The sequence below is a fragment of the Phasianus colchicus genome, chromosome 6 (genome assembly GCF_987193195.1).
Source record: "Phasianus colchicus chromosome 6, bPhaCol1.hap1.1, whole genome shotgun sequence".
NCBI lineage: Eukaryota > Metazoa > Chordata > Aves > Galliformes > Phasianidae > Phasianus > Phasianus colchicus.
In genome coordinates this window covers 16,027,938-16,053,019 of record NC_143441.1, presented here as the reverse complement: position 1 = coordinate 16,053,019, position 25,082 = coordinate 16,027,938, and the positions used below count along the sequence as shown (strand labels likewise).

Below are 25,082 nucleotides of genomic sequence, written 5' to 3'. Positions count from 1 at the left end.
AATTACACACGTCCTGAGAAAACAAAGTTCCCCCCAATGGAATAGCATACTAATAACAGATGATGTCTGCTTTCTTCCCAATTATACATGTACACAGTATGCTAATAACTGATAACAGTATCTACAGAAATACCACTCTCTGAAGCATTCAGGATTCATACACTTCAGTGTAAGTCACGTAGATTCTGAAAATACTATAGAGCTTTTAATGGGGACTGATGTTGCTCCTCTAGGACACTGTCCCAGGTGAACACAATTTCCAGAACCTCATGAAAAGAAGAATGTACAGAGCTAAGTTGCTACACAAAAAAACATGTATGAGAAAGTGTATAAATCCCAGTACTATGTATAGCTTCTTATTTTCTGTTAATTGTAAGCTTTGTAAGAAATTTTAGGCTAAACATTAAACAAATTAGAGAATAAGAGAAACAACATAGAAAATTCTAGAAATTACAGTAAGGAATACATTTTCACGCTGCACAATAAATTGAATGTGATTACAGGCCTGTCAGCCTGACTTCGGTGCCAGGAAAAGTTACACAGCAGATCATCTTGAGGGACATCACACAGCATGTGTGGGACAGTTGGGGGATCAGGCCCAGCCAGCATGGGCTCATGAAAGGCAGGTCCTGCCTGGCCCACCTCATCACCTCCTATGACCAGGTAACCCACCTGGCTGATGAGGGAAGGGCTGTTGACATAGCCTACCTAGACTTCATCAAGGCCTTTGACACCGTCTCCCAGAGTATTCTCCTCAATAAACTGGTGTCTGTGGCTTGGACAGGTACACTGTTAGCTGGGTAAAGAACTGGCTGGTTGGTTGGGACCAGAGAGTGGTGATGAATGGAGACAAATCCATCTGGCAACCGGCCATGGGTGGTGGTACCCAGTGGTCAATACTGGGGCCTGTCTTGGTCAATATTGTTATTGATGATGTGGATGAAAGCACCGAGAGCACCCTTCAGTAAATTTGCAGATTACACCAAAATATACTAATCCTCTCCTATTCATTTCACATTAAAAAATAAAATAAAATAAAATAAAATCCTTTAGTATTGTGAAAGGATTACTTTGATAATAAAGCTTTTCAAAGGCATATGTTTACCTTAGCATAGTGAAAATATAGCGAGGGCTGGCAGCATCCTTTCCACCATGAAGCCTGGTACCAAACTGACCAATAGGTTGTAGAAGATTAACATTGTTACTTCCAACGAAGTTCTGAGCCAAGTTGACAATGGTCATCATTAATGCTTGCTGCAAGAAAATACGTATTCATAGGAATAAACACTAGAAGCACACTCTTTCCTAATCAGTCAATAATATATATTTTTAATGCCTAGGAATTCTGTGACTAACCTGACTTCAATTTCAAAGAAATCAGCTTGAGAAAGGAATATAGTTAACCTCTTAGAGCTACTGGCAAAGCACAATGCTCCCTCTTTTGTAGCCACATTGTCTCCCTGAATTAAACGTCCTTATATTCTATGCTTAGGAAAACCCAAAGCTTTCTCAATTTTTTTAAAGCATTTCTCTGGAGTAATTAAAGGGGCAAAAACTGATTGCATCTGCTTTCTCTTGCACAAACTACTACTCACTGCGTTCAAAGGGAAAGGATAGTGAGAGAATGAATATGGCAACTCATGTTGATATTCCAGACGAACATAAACAAACAAGAGATAGAAGTAACCATTGTCTCAATATTGTATCAGGATCTGGACAACACTGTCTCCTTTTACCTTAAAAGACTCTCTTTCTTGTTGAACAGCAAAAATTTCCATAGTACATAGTTACTATGATTGAGAATCCGGAAGAAGCTTACTATGTAATTACATACTTACCATTTCTCCATAATCCATAAACTACTTGGTAATATCACCGTGCACAAGGCCTTGGAAGTAATGGAAACATATTTTCTTTTTAAATTATATACTGCTTGGCTCAAACTCTTTAAAATTAACTCTCTAATTAGTAGATTGAGTCAAAAGATTTGGAATTTTAATACAATAGACATTTTATATAGGCTACAAATTCTCACAACTTCTCTACTCTTCATACTCACCTCCCCGTGGTGATAAGCTGACATCTCAGCAACAGAACCAGCCAGCTGAGCAACCTTTACTTCACGTTTATCATTTCTCTTAAAGCAAGTGAACAAAACTTTGCGCTGCCCTGGTTTTAAACCTAGTAAGAAGAAGATTCCATTTGCAACACATAAAAAAGCATTGGTTTAAAAAAAAAACAAAAAACAAATAACAAAAAAAACTGATTTTGCTTTTTTCTCATTTCTAAACTCTAGAAAGAAGCTTAAACTTTAAGGGGAAATAAATGCATACTATAATATTAACAAAACAACATTCTTTTCAATTATTTTAAAATAATAGAAATAATAATAGAAGTGAATATTTTAACAGAAAAAGTTACCCAAAGAATGGAAACTTAACTCTTTAAGCCAGTAGTGCACAACACTATTCTAATAAGTATAACTTTATCCTAAATGTACCTCTGCAAGTCAAGAGTTGTTTCTTTACAGTATAGTGAGCAAAATCTTTTTCCTAAGAATTAAGACAAATCCAGCAGGGGCACTTGTAATTGCAGCTTACATTTATTTTAAAAAACTCTGAAATTTAACTTCTTATGTTAAAACAAAAATACATGCTATTTGTATCCCTTCTAAATCTTCTAAAGTTTTAAGAAAGATGCCATTCTCTTTGATCTGATCTTTACCATCTAGGTACACTTGATGTATACTTTAACCACACCATCTTGTGAAAGGGAACATATAATAATTTTTCTGCATGTCATCTGTAACTGATAACCAAAATATGCTTATTCATCTATTCATTGTTTTAACTCATATACACTGCTAAAATGCACTAAAATATTGCTATACATTACCATTACTAACCTAAGTAAGAGCAAAAATTGAAAAAAAAAAAAAAAAGACATGACTTCAATCTCTATTTCATTTAGATACATAAAATCTTTTTTTTTTTTTTTTTTTTTTTTTAATAATGGGTCTGCATCATATTCTCTAGAAAAGATACAATGGTAGTAACAGACTCAGAGGATTTCCTTCACACAGGAGAATCACCAAGAAATTAGAAAGCTGTAACTGAAAACTGTAAAGAGATGGTCAAAATGTTCTTTTTCTGTATTTTTTTTCTGAGATTTGCCAATGAACTACCTTGTCTACCATCTGTGATACTGAAGAACAAAAATTACTGCTAGAATATGACCTTCTGAGCAGTTCAGAGACCTGTGATCAGTAAGCAAAATTACACTCAAAGCTGACAGTGACATTAATAGCAATTATATATATGTTTTTAATGTTATATATATATATACACATATACACAGAAATTATATTACATTATGTATACATGTTATTTATATGTCTATAATATAATATAATACATGTATTCCTCATATATATATATATATGCATATATATATAAAGGTTCTCTTCTAGTTTTCTTACATTTCTGTACACATGAATGTTCTTGCAGAGTTAGACATTTTGGTGTGAGCTTGTAGCATCAAGAAGGCTGAATACCTCTGCTATAAATAAAAGTGTATTGAAAATTGGAGATAAATGCTTTTTTTTTTTTTTTTTTTTTTTTTGTCTTATGAAACCTCAAGGCCTTTTTACCATATCTTAGTAAGCATATTTATACTGTCAATAATATAGGCAGAAATTACTGTTCATGCTGTCTGCAGACAGCTTTACACGTGCAGCACATTCTGCATAGTAAAAGTAAAAGCTGCTTCTCTTCATACTCATGCTATTGCAAAGGAAGAGTTAGTAAATCTGATTTAGAGAACCATAGGATGATTGCAGGAAAGATCAGTAAGCACTAAAAGAGTGCTTGTGCTACATGATGGAAGAAAACATTTCATTTTTATCTGCATTCAGATGACAACTTGAATTGTAATTATTATAAGCACTTAAAAGACTTGCTTTTTCTGACTATACAACTAGAAGCAAAGCACTTGTAATGTCTGGAGTAGAGTTCTGGCTAAGCTAAAAGGCTACAAAGCATCAGTTTAAACTTCTCCACAGAAGAATTGTTGCAACTACTTAGCATATAAATGATACCAAAAAAAAAACTTAGAAGTCTTCCATTCTCTATCTGAATATATTGGCTTTCAAACCAAATCACAAGTTTAAAAAACAATAAAATGGAATATTCCAACAAATCATAATACATTGTCAGCTTACCATCAACAAGGGAGGGAATAGATCTTTCGTTATCTGAATTTGAGAAGAGGATCAGCTCCTTGTTAATGAAGTCATTGTAGGTCAAATGTTTTGTTGCTGTACCATATAAAAATTGCTGAAAAAAACCACATACATTGTTCACTCAATACAAACACCACGTTACGTTTAAATCTCATCCACAAGATTTGTTACTATTATTTAGGACTCACCTCAGGAAGGCCATGTAGCCGGCGCTGTCGCCTGTCCTCCATGAAGTTTGTTAACCACTCTTTTCGATCATCGATCTTCTTTTTACTGAAGGCCTGAAAAAATTCCAGTTTCATTACATTATATGCATAGAGATGTTTGTATAAACACTTGTTACTTTAGCCATAATTTTATGTGTACTGCACACTATCTGATCAAGTACTCGGTATTTAAATAGATAAGATAAACCATGTAATTAGTGCTTACATTTAAGCAGCAGTGCAGGCTCTTGGCCTATTAGACACTGCTGCAGAAGGTTTTTCTAACTGACATAGCTCTCGCTGACCAACATTTAAATTTACATTACTTTGAAAATCTGCATGCAGTTAGAAAAATCTTATTTCTCTCAGAAAAATTCTTATTCCTCTCTTCACAGCAGAGTTGTACTTTCATGTAGAAATTTAGATGTGCTGGAATCGTTCTGTAAACAATTTAAGATTGAGATTGTTCAGTTTATCATCAACAAAATTATCTGAAGGTATTAGAAAAGATACTCCATTCCTCTTGTCTTCTCCATTTGCCCTGTCAGCTACAGAATGCCAGTAATTTGTAGCTGTTCCTAAGTGGCTAGAACAAGTCCTCATAAGAAATTGACAGCTTAACAAAATTGATATTTTATAAAGGCTAAATGAGAATTTAGGCTAGCTGACTGAGAGCCTTAGTCTTTATGAATACAAGGCATCACTTTAAAACAACAACTTAGCACTATAAAATGACACAAATGTTTTGAAAGACTGTTCTGTTATAGAAGTAGAGTTCCCATCCAGTGAGTTTCTTCTCCAAAAGAAATGAAAGAAGAATGCATAAAAACGGAATATTTAGTTCAAGTAACTACTTTGGGAAAATTTTGTGAGTTGTTGAGGTACTACTTTTTTTATTATGGAGTAAAAGATAGAAATACCATCATGTCCTGATTTCAAGCACTCTCCTGCATAAGAGAAAAGGATAAAGTAATATCACCCTGTTCAGCTTCAGCTTGACTGCCTTTGTGAGCAAAGCTCAATAATTTATGATGTCAGACTGCGAACAATTTTTGGCTCAAAGCTTACTCGGCAGCACCCATCCGAGATATAACCTGCTTGACAAGCTTTTGGAGTTAATGGTTAATTACCATGAGCGCAGCAGTAAGAGGATGGATGTGCTGTTCCTCCTGATGAGGAAGATGTGCGTACCCCAACTGCTACCGTCACCGTGACAAACAGAACACGATGCCCCTGGTAACTGGGTAGGCAGGAGTGCCCCTGACAACCAGCTGTTACTCCAGTAACAGAAAAGACGCAATAGAGAGGATAAAACCCCAAGGAATAACGCGTACCTCCTCTGCCCAACTGCAGCTGTGCACGTCAATGAAAAGTCACTGACTGACTTGCTGCCTCCCTACAGACCAACAAGACATTGCTGGATCTCTGATTAGAACTATCCCTGCTCTGTAAATCATTTGCTAGAATTTTTCTCTTTACTATTGCCAACTTTCCCATCTTCCCCACATCCCTTTGTTGCTTAGAACTTGTAATAAATCGATTGGAAAACATTGGCTTTGTTTGCTGCCTTCATCTTCCTCTAGGTGTATATCTATTGAGACATCTCCTCCAATAACTGCAGTGAGACACAGACCTCCAAAGGCTTCAGATTAAGCTTTTGTAAAAACATGGCTAAAATCCTACAGTTTTCTTCTGGGTCCTTTCCATCTGTCTATATAATTCCTAGATCGATTAGTGACAAATGAACAGATGCATTACTAGGAAAAAAAGTTCTTCAGAACACAGAAGTATTTAGAATGTGAAATAATATTTTTCTTGCCATGAGACCTGGTAGGGCCTACAATCTTAAACCCCATATACTCCAACGTGAGCTTGGGGCTTGGATTATGGCTAGCAGCAGAGAAAATATGGATGGGTGTACAGACAAAGCTTCTGTTAACAGCATTAGAAGTAGTCAGCAGTTCTTCCCTATGTAATAGAGATGATTAATTTCATACAGAATTGACAGGATATCGTTTTAGACAATGAGTATCAGCCTTAACAGGTTACATGGCCTCAGACATAGTTTAAACTGATACAGACCATCCTGTACATAAACCATTCACTATTAACAGGCCAATTTTATACAGTCCTGGCATACTGTGTGCAATTATATCCAGCCTCTGAAGATCAGACTGAGGACAAGGTGAAGATATGAAACGTAGAACAGAGAGCAGAAGACTAGATCCTTTTTAACAGTGTGTAAGCACTTGCAAATAGTACTGATGAAAAATGAAAGCTAGTCATAAAAACGAAGGAACTACAAAGAATTCTTAGTAGGAACAGAATCTGCCTCTAGGGCTAAGACTGGCATCAAAAATGACTCCAATCTTCATGACTTTAATTGCAACTGAATCCTGCTATGTTTCTTTGAAATACCCATTGAATGATAATTCTGGTGTATGTATAAGTCCATCTGCAGAAACAGAACTCAGATTTTTAATCAGGTTGTTCAGAGTCTCTTCAGGAACAGGTCTAAGAGAAGTCCTAGAGAGAGTTCAGTGGAGGGCCACAAAGATGATTAAGGTCCTCCTGTATGAGGAAATGCTGAAAGATATGGGGCTGTTCAGACTGTAGAAGAGAAGACTGAGAGGGGATCTTAGCAATGCTTACAAATACCTGAAGGATGACTGCAAAATGGATGGGACCAGCCTCTTTTCAGTGGTGCCCAGCAAGTGCCAGAAGTTCCGTACAACATGAAAAAAAAAAAAAATCTTAAACTCCAAGAGCATCAGAGCACTGGATCAGGCTGCCCAGAGAAGTTGTGGAGTCACTTCCTGTAGAGATATTCAAAACTGGGTACTTTCCTCTGCAATTCGAACCTGCTTTAGCAGGGGGTTTAAGACTAGATTATTTCCAGAGGTCCCTTCCAACCCCTACATTTCTGTGATTCTGTAACGGATAAGCAAACATTGTATGGATTCCTTCCCATTGAGATGAACACACTTTTCTGAGATAGATAACTACATGTATGAATTATATTTCAGGGCATCATGGAGAGAAGTAAAGTAACAGGTACAAATAACCTTTGATACATCAAGTTTTTTTCTTCAACAGAGCAGGCACCTACTGTTTACTGACTGAGTCTATCTGTTGTGTCTACAACATCTGAAAACAACTACCTAAAAGATTTCAGATTCAAATGTGCAAGATACATATGTGAATAAACACATGCCACACTGATATATCTTCAAAGAATAAATCATCATCTGATCTTATTTACTCAGATATAAAAATCAGTCCCTAAGCAGCTGTGAGACATCATTTGTTTGAGCTCTACTGCCTTTCTCAGAGTGCTCTTTTGTGTGTTCTGGCTCTAAAAGCAAGTCTGAATGTAGTGTTCCTTAATCTTCACATCACATGAAAGTGATCGAAGGCAGCATTAATTTTGTAGCATGGATAAAGGCTCTCATTCCAAAATTTGAAATATTTTCCAAAAATTTTTTTTCTCCTGCAAAAGTATTTTTTTTTTCAGTTATGGCAAGAAAAGCTGATACAGCTTTCTCATGTGCCATTTTCAGTGAACACTGGAAAATAAAATAGAGAATTACTTTTACAAGTTCTCACCAGTGTAATGGCAGCATCATCTTCAGGACCAGCATATCGAAATAAGATTCGATGTCTTTCCATGTCAGCAAAATATTCTTTTGCTTCTTTAGCAGTGCTGGTACCCAAACCTGTACAATAAAAAGCAGGAGTTACTCCACACTCAGAATTTAAGTTTTAACATTTTACTCTTCATATATTTAAGCTTTAACATTTTATCCCTTAAATAATAAAATTACAGAAGTTATCTTCTGTCTCGAATACAGCTACAAATAAAACTTTGTAACATTAATTTATTATGTATTTTTAGATTCATGAGGTTAACTTATTTATTTTTAAACAAACCTTTGTAATATTTTATCTTCCATGCTTTATGATTTTCCATATGTTTCTTCCACTCGTCAAATTCAGGAATACTATAGAATGAAAGTTCTTGCTTATTTTTGCTTGCCTTTAAAAAAAAAAAATCAAAACAAAACAAAAAAAAACACAAATCAACTTTTCTGTTGCACTGTATATAAAAAATAAAATTTCATTAACAGAACCCATACCTTTACAATAGGAGTGATGAATTCCTCAAGAAAACCATGTTTCAACAGTGATGGCCAATTGTGATGAATAAAATTGATCAACAAGCCTTTTATGTGAGATCCATCCTGATCCTAAATCAGACATGAAAATATGAAGCGATCTCGTAAGATGTCAGATCCCACAAAGTCATACCCACCACAAGACAAAAAGAAGAGGGCCAATGAATGAAAAATTCCAGTTGCAAGGATAAACTGATCACACTGGCCAGGATACACCAAAACAACATTTGCTGACAGAAAACAAAGAAGGGAATAATGAGGTTTAATATGGATTCTGAACTAAACCTTAGTATAAAATAGGCACTTATGAACAGCATGGTCCTTTAGCTAACAATTAGCTCTTCCAAGACATGTGCACAGCTATGACTCACAGGGTTCTTTGCCTATTACATGTTTTAACTGAGAACTAGACAGCTTTCCTGGACAGCACAGAGCTGAATCTGTGGAAAAAAAACAAGCCTGGCCCAGACTTCTCATTAGTGATAAAATGTTTGATAGTTTGACCACTTCAGGAAAACAAAACGAAATAAAAACAAAACAGAAACAAAACACAAATAAAGCATTCACAATTATCTAAAGCATAGGATAACTAGACTTTTACAAATCAGAACAATAGACTGAACAATCAGAACAATTCTCACTTCATGAGAATACACAAAAATAACTGTCTCCATTCTTATCTCTCCCAGACTACCTAGCATTATAACTTCATCTACTGTTCAATTTTGTAACTACTTTCAACATATTTTTCATTGATCAAAAGCATTCCTGTTTATGCATGTTTTTATTATTGCATTATTTATTATTTGCATTTGGTTTCTCTGTTACAGTGCTGCAAAGTACAGTTGTTCATCTGGAGTAACAAAAACAACATCTAGATAAAATATTCCCTAAAAGAAATCACACACAGATGTATCCTCTGAATACATCCATATTGTTGTAAGACAGTCTCAGGTTATAACGCACAAAAATGGAGCCTACAAGACTGCAGCAAAACACATTTTAAGAAGCTCTGTATATTAAAAGCTATGAAATTCAGACTAACCTGATCTGTCATTATCATAATTTTTCCATATCTCAGACTTTTTAGAGATTCTGGATCTTCATAGCTTTTCTTGTATTGCAGTCCAACAATTTTGATGATGTTGTTGATTTCTGCATTTTCCATGATCTGCATGAAAAAGTTACCTTTTGTGGTTAATACAAAAAGCAGAAATTCAGAAATATCTCAGTCTTTTTAATATAGGCTTTATAGCTATTTTATTTAAGTACCTCTACCTCAAAATCATAACCTCTTTATCCCTAAGCCCTTGCAGCCCTCACACATACAAATATTTCTTCTGTATATGCATATCCCTGAGACTATACCACTACCTTTCTCCTCCACAGTTCCAGCACTTTGAGTCCAGAAGGCAGAGAGAAAGGTGGATATTAACAAAAAGTCATCTCACAAAGCTGCCTTCTCTTTCCATAATTTCTTTAGGGATCTGCAACAAAACTCTTTAGAAAGAAAAAATGTGGAGGGCAACAGAATCAAATGATTAGTAGTGCTACTGTCTCATGTTGGAGGTCAATGAAATTACTTGTCAATTGAGAGAATATAATTATTGTTTCTTTAAATGTTTGTGTAAGGTGTTAGTCATAGCAGAATCCTCCCGCATTTGTGAAGGGAAAAAAAAGAAGTTTATCATCTCAGTATTCATTTAATAATTCCAGCTCAAGATTTTATCACAGACTTCAAAGCAGCTGGTCCTTTACAAAATCTTCATGAAAAAACAAACATGAAAATGCAACAATGTAACCTTAGAAATAATAATCACAATACATCCACACATCAGCTAAAATGAATTGACAAGACTACTTACCTGCTTGTGAGAAGCTTCTCTAACGTTGAGAATTTTACCCCTGAGTGGGAATACTCCGTATCTGTCTCGACCAATAACACCTAAGCCAGAGACAGCTAAAGATTTGGCAGAGTCTCCTTCTGTTAATATTAGTGTGCAGTCCAAGGAATGTTTGCCGCCTGTAGTTCAGGAAGGAGTAGAAGCAAAGAAGAAAAAACAAAAAGCTCAGTGTTTCAATTCAAACAGTAGGAATACAATTGAGCCAGTCATGACTTCTATTCCAAACTGCATGTTAGATAATTTAAATTATTTTCTATTTTAAGGATGACTTCCCATACTACTACAATTATACTACAGGAAGGAGTATCTCTGTCCTTAGCAATACACTAAAGATCACTCTGGGACAAGGAGCAAATTGAAATGCAATGGCATGTCTTATGTAGTGGTCCCAACAAATCTGCACACACAAAATTTACAATAACAAACAATCACAACCAGATTGCTTCTGTACCTTTACTATTTCACAAACTATCTGAAAATTACTCACACGCATACATTATGCACATCTGAGTTATATGTGGGAGTTATTTCACCTCCTGCATTCATCCTTTCCTCACACTATGTTTGCAGAGGTAATTTCAAACTACCTATTTTTATTATTTAATTCTGCACAGGCAAAAGCCAGGAAACTATTAAAAAAAAGTTCGGAGTTTGGCAAGAAATCAGAACATTGCAGCTCATTATTATACATTCTCAGAAATAAATATTTATTGTTAGCGCAATTCTGAGTCTATAAAACTTCGTAGAAATCAACTCACCACTTCCAATTGTACAGAACTTACATTAATGATCTCTGGTCATCTAAATCAGACATATGCCTTAATTTAATCTAAATTATATATGTATTCACACTCTATCAAAAGATATAGTTATGATGCCATCAACAAAGTGGATTCAAAACAGAATATATATATGAGCCTTTTTTTCCCCTAAAAGAACTTCAAAAAACAAATGTGATTATAATCCAGGTGCACCATGTTCTAGAATTACATGGTCATTAGTGATCAATTTCATGTGCCTTTCTGGTATTTTTCTGGACACATATCTAAAAAAATAACAGAACTTGGGAGAAAAATTAAGCTTTCAGTCAGGTGCAGTCCATAAATTCATTACATTCTTAACAGCAGAGCAACTGACACATTCTCAGTCACACTGAATGAATCAGTCCTCAGTAACATCCTCTACCTTTCCTTTCTCAATAAAAGCAGTTTTTTAAGGAGCTTAGATCTTGTACAAAAGAAAAACTTCCTACAGATTTTCAAAAGCAAACAAGTGACCCATAGGATATCTTCTATCTTTAAAAAGAAAGGACTGAAGAACTTTTTACTAATTCTAACATGACAATCTTCTAGTCTAAAACTCTTCTGCCATTATATGCAGCGTTTCAGAGAGTCACCTTATTTAGAAACTGAATGTCTCTCTGTCTTCTTGTGTGTTCACTCCTAAATGTGAAATGCCTTTGCTATAAGAAATTTAATATGTTCTAGATCTTCAATAAATCAATACCTGTTTAAGACTCCCTAAGAAATGCAAAGTTCCTGCTCCTCAGCTATGAACAACTAAGTAATAGAGAAATATCTGAGTAAAAGGTATCCAAATTTTTGGTGTCTGTTGTGTCTGTTTTTGGAACCACAACTTGAAAATTCATGCTTTCAATATGTAACTATGTTAATATTTTTGTTCAGCTCTGCTATTTCTCTAACAGAAAAAAGATGGCATTCCTAATATAAAACTCATCATCTTGTTTTAATTCTAGCACTTGGAGGTTTAACAAACTAGTTTAAGAACTATGAAGATTTTTTATTAAAAAATATATATACACATAAGAAATAAAGTCAAGTTTAAAACAATGATATCTGTGAAAAAATCTGTGAAAAACAAAAGATGGTAAAAATAAGTGGTCTTACCTGCATCATTAGCATCATCCAGTTTTGGAATGCCTTTGATTTTACTGTGTTTCACAGATGAGCATTTTTTGTTCAGCTGAGTCTGTGCCTTAAATTTGACCCAATTCAAAATACTCTCTATGATACCACAGTTAGAGGCCTATAAGCAACAGATTAGAACTGTGGATCAGAAAAGTAAACTTCACATGGTAGATTCTTATCTCTCAATTTTAAGCTGATCCTTTACATTTTAAAAATTGCAACAATTAAAGATTAACACGCGTCTTACTGTCTAACACATCAATCACACAAAACCAAAGCACAACACTTTCCCAGCTTCTTTCCTCGCCCTTGTATAACTGATGGTAAGGAAGGGAGAAAATCTCACCAAGACCTAGTAAGAAGTTGTCCTATGTTGTGTGGTTGATGTGCTGAAACACTATAGGTACTAAGCATCTGCTTCCGAGATTTTGCAGGAGAAAGTAACCTAATAGTAAGTAATATGGCTATTCAAGATTTCTTTGGAAATTCTGAAAATGGTTGGAAGATGCAAAAGCATTTAAGAATATGGCTCTTCACCCATTATTAACACAACCACTTGAGAATCTGATCATGCTTTAGGAAATACACCTGCAGCAAAGAGAGAATATAGCAAAAACTGCTTTAAGTTTATTTTACATCAAAAGAAAAGGAGCAAAATAAAATGAGCTTTGGCTTTTCACTATCCACCACAACACAAAACTAATCAGTTAGAGATTCTTCTGCACATTTAAGACGTCTGGAGTTCAATGTTCAAACGTCCAGGAATACCAGAAATACTGTAAATTAAACACACCAATAGAAATACAACATATATATCAAAATCTGGAGAATAAATGAAAGACTTATTTTTCCTGTAAGAGTGTCACTAGTAACAAACAACTAGAGGAATGCAAAACAATGAGTTAAGTTCAAATGTCCATAGTACTAGCAGGAACATCATTTTCCTTACTAAAATTCTCAAATTCATTTTACCAGAACAAATATCAGAATCTGCAAAAAATCAGCTTTTCAGTTGAAACTCACTTTTAGACCTAGGGCAACAATCAATATACAGTCACTGCTTCTATTATAAAGGCCACAGAATAAACAAAAGCTCCTCCATCCTATTTTCGTAGTATGCTTTTATCACTGGAGTACCATAATATACCAGTTAATCTTCTGCTACATAGCACATGTGTAGCAGAAGATTGTATGAAGAAGATCCAGTATGTCAATTCTTGCTTCACTAAAAAAAAAAAAAGAAAAAGAAAAAGAAAAAAGAAAAAAAAGAAAGAAGCTTTACTTACTGCTTTAAAAAATTTCTCAGATAGCTGGCACTTGGACCCAAAACTTTTAGGCTGCAATGTCATGTTTTCCTTTGTTTGGGAATCAAAAGATGGGTTTTCAATCAAGCAATTAACAAAAACCCATATGTGATTCTTCACCTGTTGAAAACACAGAAACCAATTAATTTAACAAAATCCATCTTCATCTTTACCAATACATTTGTACACATAACGTTTTTGTACAAAGTTACTTGCCTGAAATGGTTTCACTGAAACTCCCGCTTTATTCTTCTTTTTTACCACTTCTATCAGTTTGCCCACAACCTGATCCACCACGTAATCAACATGCCTACCACCCTTAACAAGGAAAGAAAAAAAGAAAACACACTCAATTTCTTAACAGATTTTAAACTTATTAACAAAATTCCTTTACTTTTAAGGCTGGAAGTCAATGCACTTTGTTAGATAATGAAAGAAATTTTGCTTTTAAATTTCTCTTTTATGTCATTCAGTCTTCATTACAGTGAGGAGAGTGGATGTGACATGGAACAGAAGAAGCAGTAGACTTTTCTTCACTGCACAGTGGCAGGCCGCTTACAACTTATAACTGGATACACAACCTTAGAGGTGTGCATGGCAGATCTGAAGATGACTCTGTAACACTGAGATGGACCTGCAACACCACATGGCTGTCCATGGGTATCTTTCTGACAGGCACACAAATAGCATTCAATGAAAAATGTTACACATCCTTTCAGCAATCTGAATTCCCCTATACTATAAGGACTTGATTCATAAAAAAAGTTCAGAAGCTCGCTCTCAGATATAGAGCATTTCTATTCCTTCACAAAAGTCATCTCAACTTTTTAATAACTTTATTTACAGAAATCCTTGAATAAATGCTATTACCATTCTTTGCTAGCCTGAGGTAAACAGAGTGAACTACACACAACAAGCCACAAGATCTAGAAAACTAAAAAAGATCAGAGCAAGATTACCTTAAAAAGATTAGCAGTCCTACTTAAAACTCATCAAAAGCTGAAATTGCTATCTAGTCCTACCTAATGTAGCAACAACAAATAAATACAGAGCATGCTGATAACTCCAAGCTGGCACACCACGACCATAGGAAGGGGCAGTAACTTGTAGCTACATAACCATGTTGCCACCCGTCCTGTAGCAACCGAGGAGTCCAGTAGCATTTTCAACTATTGCAAGGAAAGCTATTATTATTGATGTAATTCAGTCTAAACTAGGAAAGAGGTAAGCATTTGAACAAGAAGGATTATGTTCCACTCCCACACTTATAATTCGTGCATTTCCAGAAGGTGCCCTCATGCTTCTATCATATTCTCTAGCTACAGTTCTCTTCTCTTTACAGTTCTAACTTTAAAGCAGCTACAAAAAGAACCCAAAACATACTGTTAGAAGACAAACCATTTTGAGATGAAGGCACTTCACATGAGCTTTCTGGAAACAGGTCTATTGCAGATCTGTTACATCATAAAAATGACAATGATTTACATGTGCAAAAGAAAGCTAACAACTATGGGGTATGCTCTATAATTCAGAAGCAATCTGAATCAGAACTACTGGTAAAGATGTAAACAATTCAAATTTTATCAACTAAAGAAATAATCACAGGAAATCTGTCCACTATCTAAATGAACAAAGCTAATCTGTATTCCATAAGATCTAGAAATAATTTTTTTTAGTATAAAGAAAATTGAACAGTATAATTATTGATTAATATGATCTGACATTAATAAATGCACACAGAAAATTCTACTATGTGTGGCAAATGCATTTTAAAAGGAGTCACACCATAGATTGAGAAAAAGTAATTGTATTAAATGAGATTAAAGCCCATAAAGAATGATCACAAACAAAACATTCCATATCAGGAAAAACAACTAGTATTTGAAGATATGTATCCTGCAGTATTTAATCTATAGAACACTGATTGTTATAAACCAATGGTGATAAATATATTAAAATATTTACAAATCCAAGGTGGCATAAATTCCCTTTACAGGTAAAACAACAGGCTTTCTTTTGAAAAATATCAAAAATATGAATAGCCCTAAAGCATCTGAAAGCTGAAAACAACAATGATGACCACATTCTAGCATAAATCAATTCAACTCAATGTACTGAAAACCTAATCCAGCTACAGCATGCGTACAAAGAGAAGAGAGAAGAAAATGATGTGTCCTCTTCTGGTGACAGTATACTGGCAGATTAGTTCAGTTGCTGATAAGGCTCCAGTCTCAGTTTTGTTTCGTTTTGTGGTTGTTTTTTTTTTATTAGGGAAAAAAAAAAAAAAGATAATAGTCCTCAGAACTGGAAAACAAGCAACAAGCATTAGAAAAAACACCTAACGTAGATTTGGGTTGCGAATGTATTTTGTTGTTTTGTCAGGTTAGCTTCTCTTCTTCCAAGTGCAATAAGTATATTTGGGATTTCCTCTTGGTATTTTAAAAGGAGATAAATATTTGCAGAAACTATTTGGAGAGTAAAAAAATCTTATCGGTACTTACTTTCTTTCACCTCTTGCTAAAAAAATATGAGGAGGTATATGAGGAGATCAGAGCTCTTAGCCAAGTTTTAAAACCTCTTTCAGAACTAGCATATACAGTGATCTAACTGAACCAGACTGACTGCTGCCAGTTCTAGCAGGAAAAAAGAATCTTACACCACTGTTCAGTAAGACTAGCAGGAGATCTAAAGCAGATGAACAGAAATGGCTGTAAGCAGATTGTAAGACAGTGAATTTGAATAGAATTTCAAAGGAGAAAACAATATCAGCAGGAGGGAACTTTTCTTAGAGAAGTTTGACTGAGGACAGGATCTTGAATCCTTTCAAACAGAAGTTAGTGTGTTCATACAATTCCTTGAACGAAAACTTTCCAGATTACAAGAAACACTGTAAACCATTGAAAAGGCTGAAAAATCTTGCACTGAAATAAACAACAGAAAAGGGAATAGAGAAGTATGGCTTCATTCTTGCTTAGTTTTTTTTTTTTTTTGCTTTTCTTTGTATTCTGCAAGACCACTGTTTTAAAACTGTCATTAATAATACAGCTCAATGCCCACTAATTTACTCAAAAGACCACCTTTGCTTAACACTGATTACTGCCTTACAAAAATGCAGAATAACTAAGGGTTCTTGTTTAGACTAATCTGCATTATGGTGAAAAATGGAACCACATCCATGGAGACATTGATTCTGAGATAACAAATTAAAAAAATATCTCCAACATTTAAAGCTGTTTTTAAAAAAGAACCAAGGAGAAAGACAGCTTTCCATTGGCAATGAGGAAGTATAAAACAGTAAGAAATAAGAAATGGAAAAAAAAAAAAAAAAAAGAAGAAGAAGAAGGAAAAAAAGCATAGGCAAAAAAAGGAAAAAAAAGAAAGAACAAACTACAAGGAAGCCAAAAATGAAAGCTGAGATTTAGAATTTTAAGAGATGTCTGAATAGACTGAAAAAGACAAAGTGTCTGGACTGACCAGAGGGAAAGGAGCTGTGTTTTCAACTTCGTGTAGAAGGATGACAATAAAAAAGAGAGGAGAAAAAAATGGCTCAGGATGGTTAATATTATTAAACATGAACAAACTGGTACTTGCAACTTCAAAGAAACCATATACACTTTCTGTCAGTTTTCAAAGCCACCTATTAAACAGCAATACAAACCACCAATGTGACTTAGAAGCAGCATACATACAAGTATTTATTCAATTGTCAATATCATTTCACAACATTTCTTTGGGAAAAACAAAACAAAACAAAAACCAGGTTTTTATTCATCTATGGACGACAGAGTTTCAGCTACCATAGGAAAACATCGTAAGATGTAATTCAAAAACATTCCACACTTGAATGGTGATTTTAAATACAATGATTTTACTCATCATACTGCTAAAAACTTATACTTACATTAATATATCTTATTTCAGTTGAACACTGTATGTAGAAGTAGATTAGAAAAGCCTACTTTTAGCACTTCAAATATTTTGGAAAAGCTAACAGCTGACATATCAAAAACTGGTTACTTACCAGTAATTCTTGTTCTTAGAAGATTTTAGTTTTTATTAGTTCCCCATTCCTGTGTCCATTCTTAGTGTGTAGCATTGAGTGAGGGATGTTCAGAGCTCAAAGCTGGGAACCTTTCAACAATTTCACCAGTAGGTGGCACATTTACCCACTATAGAAGCATAACAGCCTATAACTGCCCCAACTTTTAATACAAGACAGAAAAATAGCCCCTAAAACTAGAGGGCTGCTAATGGTTATTATGGCTATGTATTATGAAAAAGGGAGCCATAACTACAAATCTTTTTTTTCCGAGAAGGTAGCCATTACGATAGAATCTGTTTTAAAATTTTGAGAAGAAAGTAACTAAAATCTTGAAAGTGAAACATAATGTTTTCTGTATGCATCCTACTAATACTGTCATCAGCTGCCTCAATTAATTCTGAGGTAAGCTATATTTAAACTGTATAAACAGATAAACCGTTCATACAACAAATTCAGAAGCTAATTATAAATTTGAAGTTCTTATTGAATCAGCTATATAAGTAAACCCTATTTTATTTTGCATTATATCTTCTTTTTTTTTTTTCTTTTTTAACATTATCTATATAAATTTGTATGTCAAGCTCTGTTATGGTCCTGAATTTCTTTCTGAGCTCCAGCAAATTTTAGCAGGTTGGACTGCATCCAATATCTGGCACTGCATCCATATCAGCTCAATTTTTTCTGCTAACATGATAACTAGTATTACAATCAGTGGTGCTGTCATATTAAAAATACCATTAGATTGGTAAGTAAATAATTGAAGCCTTACTACAATTTCTGCTAAAGTTACAATTTGAAATTGAGAACTTGGGAAGACAGGGTTTAATTAGTTTAGGCACAACTCTCACTAAAAGGTTATCTGCAAAAATCAGAATAGCTACAAGCATTCTTTCAAGTCTTTAAGTCTGAAGTCAAATTCCGTGGCGAAATTGTGAATAGGCAGGGACCTGATCAAGGTAACAAATTTACAATAACAAAACAATGGAGCTGTGGCTCAACATACTGCCTGACTTTCTACCCACCCCTCAAAAAAAAGCCCCATCAGCCTAAAAAACTTGTTTGGAATTTAAAGCAAGTTTAAAAAAAGGTTGAAGGGAAGTTACCACTGGGTGAAATTTATCCAGAAACAGAAATGAAAAGCTTTCAGCAAACAGTGATAAATAACCAAAAAACAGCTGAAATGAGCTCCTCACCTGTTAGCAGATAAGGGAACAGGTAGTTGACGCAGTTAGTTACTAGCCATTATGTCTCATCAGTGGGTAGATGCACATCAATTGCTGGTGAGGTGGTTCACCGGCCCGAACATTCCACATCCAGTGACACACATAAGGCATGGATTGGGAGAGTGGGAAAAACTAGAAATTACAACACTTACCTTTGAAGAATACATAGTACTTTTTCTATGAATTTTCTTAACAAATGATAATAATGTGCATGTGTAACTGCATGATGGATGAAAATTGATCCAAAGGAGTCACATTCATTATCCTTTGAGTACGTGTATGCAATATATTTACTTCGGAGTCAATAAGTATTCATTTTTCCCAATATATATTCTTAATCTGATACCAAACATTAGAGGTTTTTCCACATAGCCAGCATCTTCATAAAGGTATGATATACATCATTAAGATCATGCTATTTTTCTTCTTTATGTTGCATAAACAGGCCTGAATTAGAACTAAGTTTTAACCTTTTTATTACCAGATATGTTCGCTATCCCATGTTTTGAGTAGCATCAGATAAACATTTAATTAAAATGCACATTCAAAAAGTAAGTACTCTTCACTGAAACAATTTATTTCCCTTGGCACTGAATATCAGTTCACCTACACTGAAAATGACCGTGAAGGAAATTATATAGTAAAAATTACATACCACCTAAACACTGACCACACATAACCTACCACCAAAATGAACGCTAATATTTCTGGACATCTACCTAGACTAGGGACCCTATTTATTGCAACCACTGAGGCTTATAAAACACTTATGCTATCATTAGAATTTTCTTGTTTGACTCTCTCAGAGGAGATTTGAGCAAGGCGTGACTATTAAGTGTCTGAATACAAGTTCTTGTCATTCTAATCTTCCTGGGAAACTCATGGTTAAGGTTCTCTAAAAACAGTCTCACAAATCAATAGAATTACTTTACTCTTTATAGGTCAGTCACTCATTTGGTGTAAATAGTGAACAGCAAAAATCAGCAAAGACTTTCTTTCACCTTGGTGAATCCCAGATATCTTAACGTGAGCCATACTACACTGGCATAAATGAGTTACGCTAATCGATTTCAGATGATTGCCCTGGTGCTGACCACCCCAATATCTGAGAAGCATAAAGACTGTACTTCAGTATGTTGAGCACATTCCTTGCTTGTCATAAATGAAGATTTGCTACTTCTGTAGTTGCTAATAAGAACAGTGAACACATAGATCGTTTATGTAGAAACAAAGATGAAACAAAATTAATCTTAACATTTCAGGCCAGTTTTATACATCATAAAGAAATAAATGGAAAGCCATTCAATTCCAGTGACTATCAAAAGCCACTTTTTTTCTCTACAAAACTTGCTATCAGCTTCAAAGAGCTTTGTATTTGTTCTTTTTTAACCTTAATTTCAGAATTATCTTAGTACTATGTGTTAAAAAGGAATAAAGTATTTTGACTAAACAGTAGTCAGTTTAATTCAATTTATCATTAATCAGTAACATGTGTGTTCATGTAAGACATCAGTATGATAATGATTACTAGTATTTTAAGAACCAGTGCATATTCAGAAATATTGCTATGATTGCATTTTGCATTCAGTTGCTTTACCAGATCCTCTCATGCAAAAGATTATCTCACCTATTTTAGTAACCCAATTGTTTGTTTGTTTTTTTTTAATGCCTGACTAGGCATATGTTTTTATCATTATCATTTTTATTACTTAATACAACTACAACTACTCACCTTTGTAGTAGCTATACTATTTACAAAGCTGATTTGCTGAAATCCTTTTTCACTTAAAGTTAGACACACATCCCATCGTTCATTCACGACTTCATGAATAACTTTGAGTGCAACTCCAGTTTCATCCAGCTTGTCCTTTACGTAGAGATCTACGTAACTGCGAAATCCATTTACCTATGAGTAATACAGATAACAATTACTATTATTCACATTAAATACTCAGTCTATTTAAAATAATTAGAAAAAGGCTCTTACAGGTAACTTCTTTCCATTCAACATAACTTTGACTCCTTTGCATGACCCAGCCAAATCATATGCTCTTCTTGTCATGAGGGACACAATATCCTTGTCAAGTTTTTCCATTTTAAATTTAGATAGATCTGGTTGGAATGTAATGCATGTGTAGTCATCACCTTCAAAATGCTTAATCTTGGGTTCAGAAGTCTTCATCATATTGTTCATCCAAGTCTTTGGAAACAAAACATTTTAGATATTAGGTTAAATATAAGATGTTAACCTCCCCTTTGTTCCATTTTCTAGCTGTGCTAGGTTGCTATAGCCATACACAACTAGAATTTCATGGGTACCTTTTAGAAGTTTCCCCTACTAAAATGTTACACATAAAATTAATTGCTTTACCAAGATTTGCAGAAGTACTGGTGACAGCAGATTTGTTTCCGTAAATACAGAGGGACCATTTACATCGATAGACATGATTCAAATGTAAATACAGCCCACCACAAAACTAACTGAAGAACAAGTGAATTAGCTACATGGTTTTTATTGCCATCTTCTACACGCTTCTGTAGAAAGGCTTACTAGTCCCCATAAGAAGACTCATTGGTCTCTGACACAGCAATTTTTTGGCGGTGCTTTTTATTAAATTGCATTTAAGCAGTTAGTATAAAATATTACATTTTTAAAGAGACAGATAAAGCATTAAAATATATTGTTTTTGTCAGTAACATGACAGCACAACTAGAAATTGTCCTGGGAAAAAAAGAAAGCAGCCATTAACTGTGAAAGAGTCCAAAGCTGAGAAACTTCTATAATTGTCCAAACTTCTTCAAACATTTATAATGGTAGCCAGCTCAAAACGAGATGGAGTAAATCAGGTTACAGGCAATCCTTGGATCTCATGTTGACAATCATAATTATGAGCAATAGGTTCATGTGGAGTATTTTTGTACCGAAGTACAGCTATGCCAATGTAATTCATAAAAATTCTTTTTTGTGACACTATATAAAATGAACTAGATAATTGTTTTAATGTTTACACAACTAAGTAGAATTATTTTCTGACAAATCATACAATAACTAAAAGATGTTTCAATTAAACATTCTTTTTCACCTGCATATGGATAAATCTCAGTTTTAAAAGCATAAATTTTTCAATTTCAGTCACCCAATACTTCTAATAAAAATATTACTTAGAGAAAGTAAACAACCCCCTACCCCTCCCCCCCCCAAAAACCCAAACCCACAAAACCAAAACAAAACACTGTACTAAATTCTAGCTTGCAAAAATACCAATTTAACTGACTGAACTAATCTGCCCTGCATCACCTATACGTCCTTTACATTTCAATGTTTATGATTCACTTTATGAATATAGAAAAAGTGCTAAATTTGAATGCTAAATTTGAAAGCTATAACTATACAAAAGAGAAAAAAAAATGAGACTATTTCTGTACCTGCTTGAAGCTGTGTTTGTATTCCTTGCAAGCAGTTTCAACTGTAAACTTTGTACTAAATATGTTACAAAGTTTTGCACCATAGCCGTTACGACCACCTGAAAAAATGCAACACAGTATGTTTCTATAGCAGAACTCTATTTATGATACACAGAGAGTATGTGAATGAACTAAAATGATCCTATGTATGATAAAAATTGGGCCATATGTCTACAGTTATCAAAGGTTGCCAGAGTTACAGTTTCACACCACGTACAATCTGGTAGAACTGCTTCTGCCTGAAGAAGGAGCCCTTTGCTCTTTCCTCATATGATCTAGAAGTTGCCTGCTGAAAGACAAGTAAACCTCAACATCCCAAGACACCTGAAAACTAACACACATACAGAGACAACTCATTCCACAACCACACACTCACTAGCTCTGACAGAAGAGAAGCAGGGAGAATGGAAGTTCAGAGATAAAGAACTTAGGTCACCTCTTCCTGGCAACAATTCACAGTCAAACCCCATTAATTGACTGAAATCATGCTTTATTTCCCTGGAAACTCAGAGGAATTTCTAATACACTATATTAATCTTCAAACAAAATCAATTCATTGCTGTACGCTTTCTGAGAAGAAATTTCTAAAGTCATCACAGTGTAGCCTAATATATATTTAGCCCATATAGTGATGACTTCAGGTAGGATAAAACAGAACTCTCATTCATGATCTAAATTATGGTTACTTCATAATTAGAACAATAAATCATATGCTAGTTTACTAAAATTATTCTTTCCTTCATTTCAGCAGCATAAACATTTTAATGCTTGCATACAGTATAATTAAAATTTATTATTTTTTCTTTACTGAGTAATGATTACTGACTTTAAATATGTAAATGTAAAATTTTATGTAAATATTGTTACTTAAAAAAAATACTTTATTCTAACAAAGAACTCTGATAATGGTGACTAAGTGATCGTCTATTATGAAAAAGAGTAGAAAAAGTAAAAGGAGAAAGTGCACAGATGAACAAACTCAGTTCACTGAATAAAACAAAGTAAATTAAATAGTCTTGCCTGTAACTTTTTTCTCATCATCGTCGTAGTTGCTAGATGTTAACAGCTGCCCAAAGATTAAAGCAGGAACATAAACTTTTTCAACTTTGTGTTCCACAACTGGAATACCCTTCCCGTTATTCCATATGCTGATAATGTTTGATTCCCTACAAAATAGTAAAGACACAAAGCCAATTAATGTATTCCTAAAAAAAAAAAAAGACTCCTTGCAAACATTCTATACACTTCAATAACTGCATAAACTACAATAAAATATCATATTCTTATTATCTCTATTCACAGTTCTAACATTTTAATTATAAAAATCAGTTCTTTATGCTTAGTATATGTCTAAGGAGAAGGATCACTGCCCACATTTGACAGTACTTAATCATTAAAATAATCCCCCCCAGATTTCTTTGAACAGTATTCACGATCAGTATGATCTCCAACAGATGAGATTCAAAGTTTTGGGACAGAATTACACTTAAGTTAGAGATATGGCTTTATAGCTTCCATAGAAACTATCCACTCAGACAAAACCAAGTTATCTTCTATTTAAAACTTCTCCACTAATGATAACAACTGTAATTTCTTGAATGCATCAATACCAAAATTCCTCAGAATCTGGCATTGTTAATACTAGTAGGGTTCTTGCATTATTATATCAGCGAGTTCAAAATCACGATAGACCACAAGTATACCACTAACATTTCCCTCCTCCTTCATGACAAAAGCAACTTGGTCTACAGAAACTGACACTGCATTGAAAACCTGAAGAACAATGACTTCTCAGCATATTTATCCCACAGATTATGTGTGGAAATTAGGTCTCCAAAATATTAATTATTCATTTAAATGTAACTGAAAAGATACACCAAGGGAATCCAATCACTAAGTATTTAACTAATTCTAATTAGGACGTATCTCTTCATTTCAAGTATTAAATTAGGAAAAACAGTGGTAATGATGTATCTGCAATCCTTCTGTGAGATATACAAAAACATAACTTTAAACTTGTGCTAAAGGAGTTAACATACAAGTTCATGGGGTACAATATTATGTTACTGAATTTTAAGGTTGGTATTTATGATTTATATGTAACCTTGCTGATTACGGTTATATACTGGCAAGCTTTCATATAATCATGGATTTTATAATCTTCTAAGTTTCATTCAACCACACAGCAGGTTTGTGATTTTGGAAAGCAAATTACTATAAATTTGTAACGGTAGCAATTACTGCTAACCAGTCTTAATCTTAAAAACCTTTTAATCTTAAAATATGAAGCTAGTGGAAATAATTTCAAAAAGATTATTTTTGTTTTTTAAAAAAATCTATTTTCATTTACGAAAATTATTTGTACAAATCAAAACTACAGTAGCCCAGGGAGGGAAAGTAAAATACAGCATGCTTTTACTTACGGATCAATGGATATTTTAATACAGGTCATATTCTTGTCCCTCTGCTTATTGTCAGCAGCATTTACTATGAAAAAAAGTGACAAATCAACACTTTCTAGTAACTATAATTAATTGTTTGATTTGTAAAATATACACATTCCACCAGAAGTTACAAGGGTCCAGGTATTTCTTA

General features: G+C 34.2%; 1 protein-coding gene across 4 annotated transcripts in view; it reads right to left on the bottom strand.

Moving 5' to 3' along the window:
* Positions 1-25,082, bottom strand: part of TOP2B (DNA topoisomerase II beta) — a 61,231-nt gene that overhangs the window by 16,572 nt on the left and 19,577 nt on the right. For all 4 annotated transcript variants that reach the window (XM_031590232.2, XM_031590233.2, XM_031590234.2 and 1 more), the window contains exons 4-20: positions 24,911-24,974; positions 23,508-23,653; positions 22,449-22,546; positions 21,010-21,222; positions 20,755-20,928; positions 13,974-14,075; positions 13,740-13,877; positions 12,433-12,571; positions 10,487-10,644; positions 9,667-9,792; positions 8,583-8,693; positions 8,377-8,482; positions 8,053-8,162; positions 4,429-4,521; positions 4,220-4,334; positions 2,060-2,181; positions 1,106-1,254 (exon numbers count right to left, since the gene is read on the bottom strand). In XM_031590232.2, the coding sequence (XP_031446092.2) occupies positions 1,106-1,254; positions 2,060-2,181; positions 4,220-4,334; positions 4,429-4,521; positions 8,053-8,162; positions 8,377-8,482; positions 8,583-8,693; positions 9,667-9,792; positions 10,487-10,644; positions 12,433-12,571; positions 13,740-13,877; positions 13,974-14,075; positions 20,755-20,928; positions 21,010-21,222; positions 22,449-22,546; positions 23,508-23,653; positions 24,911-24,974 (2,164 nt within the window). The remainder of the gene's footprint in view (positions 1-1,105; positions 1,255-2,059; positions 2,182-4,219; positions 4,335-4,428; positions 4,522-8,052; positions 8,163-8,376; positions 8,483-8,582; positions 8,694-9,666; positions 9,793-10,486; positions 10,645-12,432; positions 12,572-13,739; positions 13,878-13,973; positions 14,076-20,754; positions 20,929-21,009; positions 21,223-22,448; positions 22,547-23,507; positions 23,654-24,910; positions 24,975-25,082) is intronic.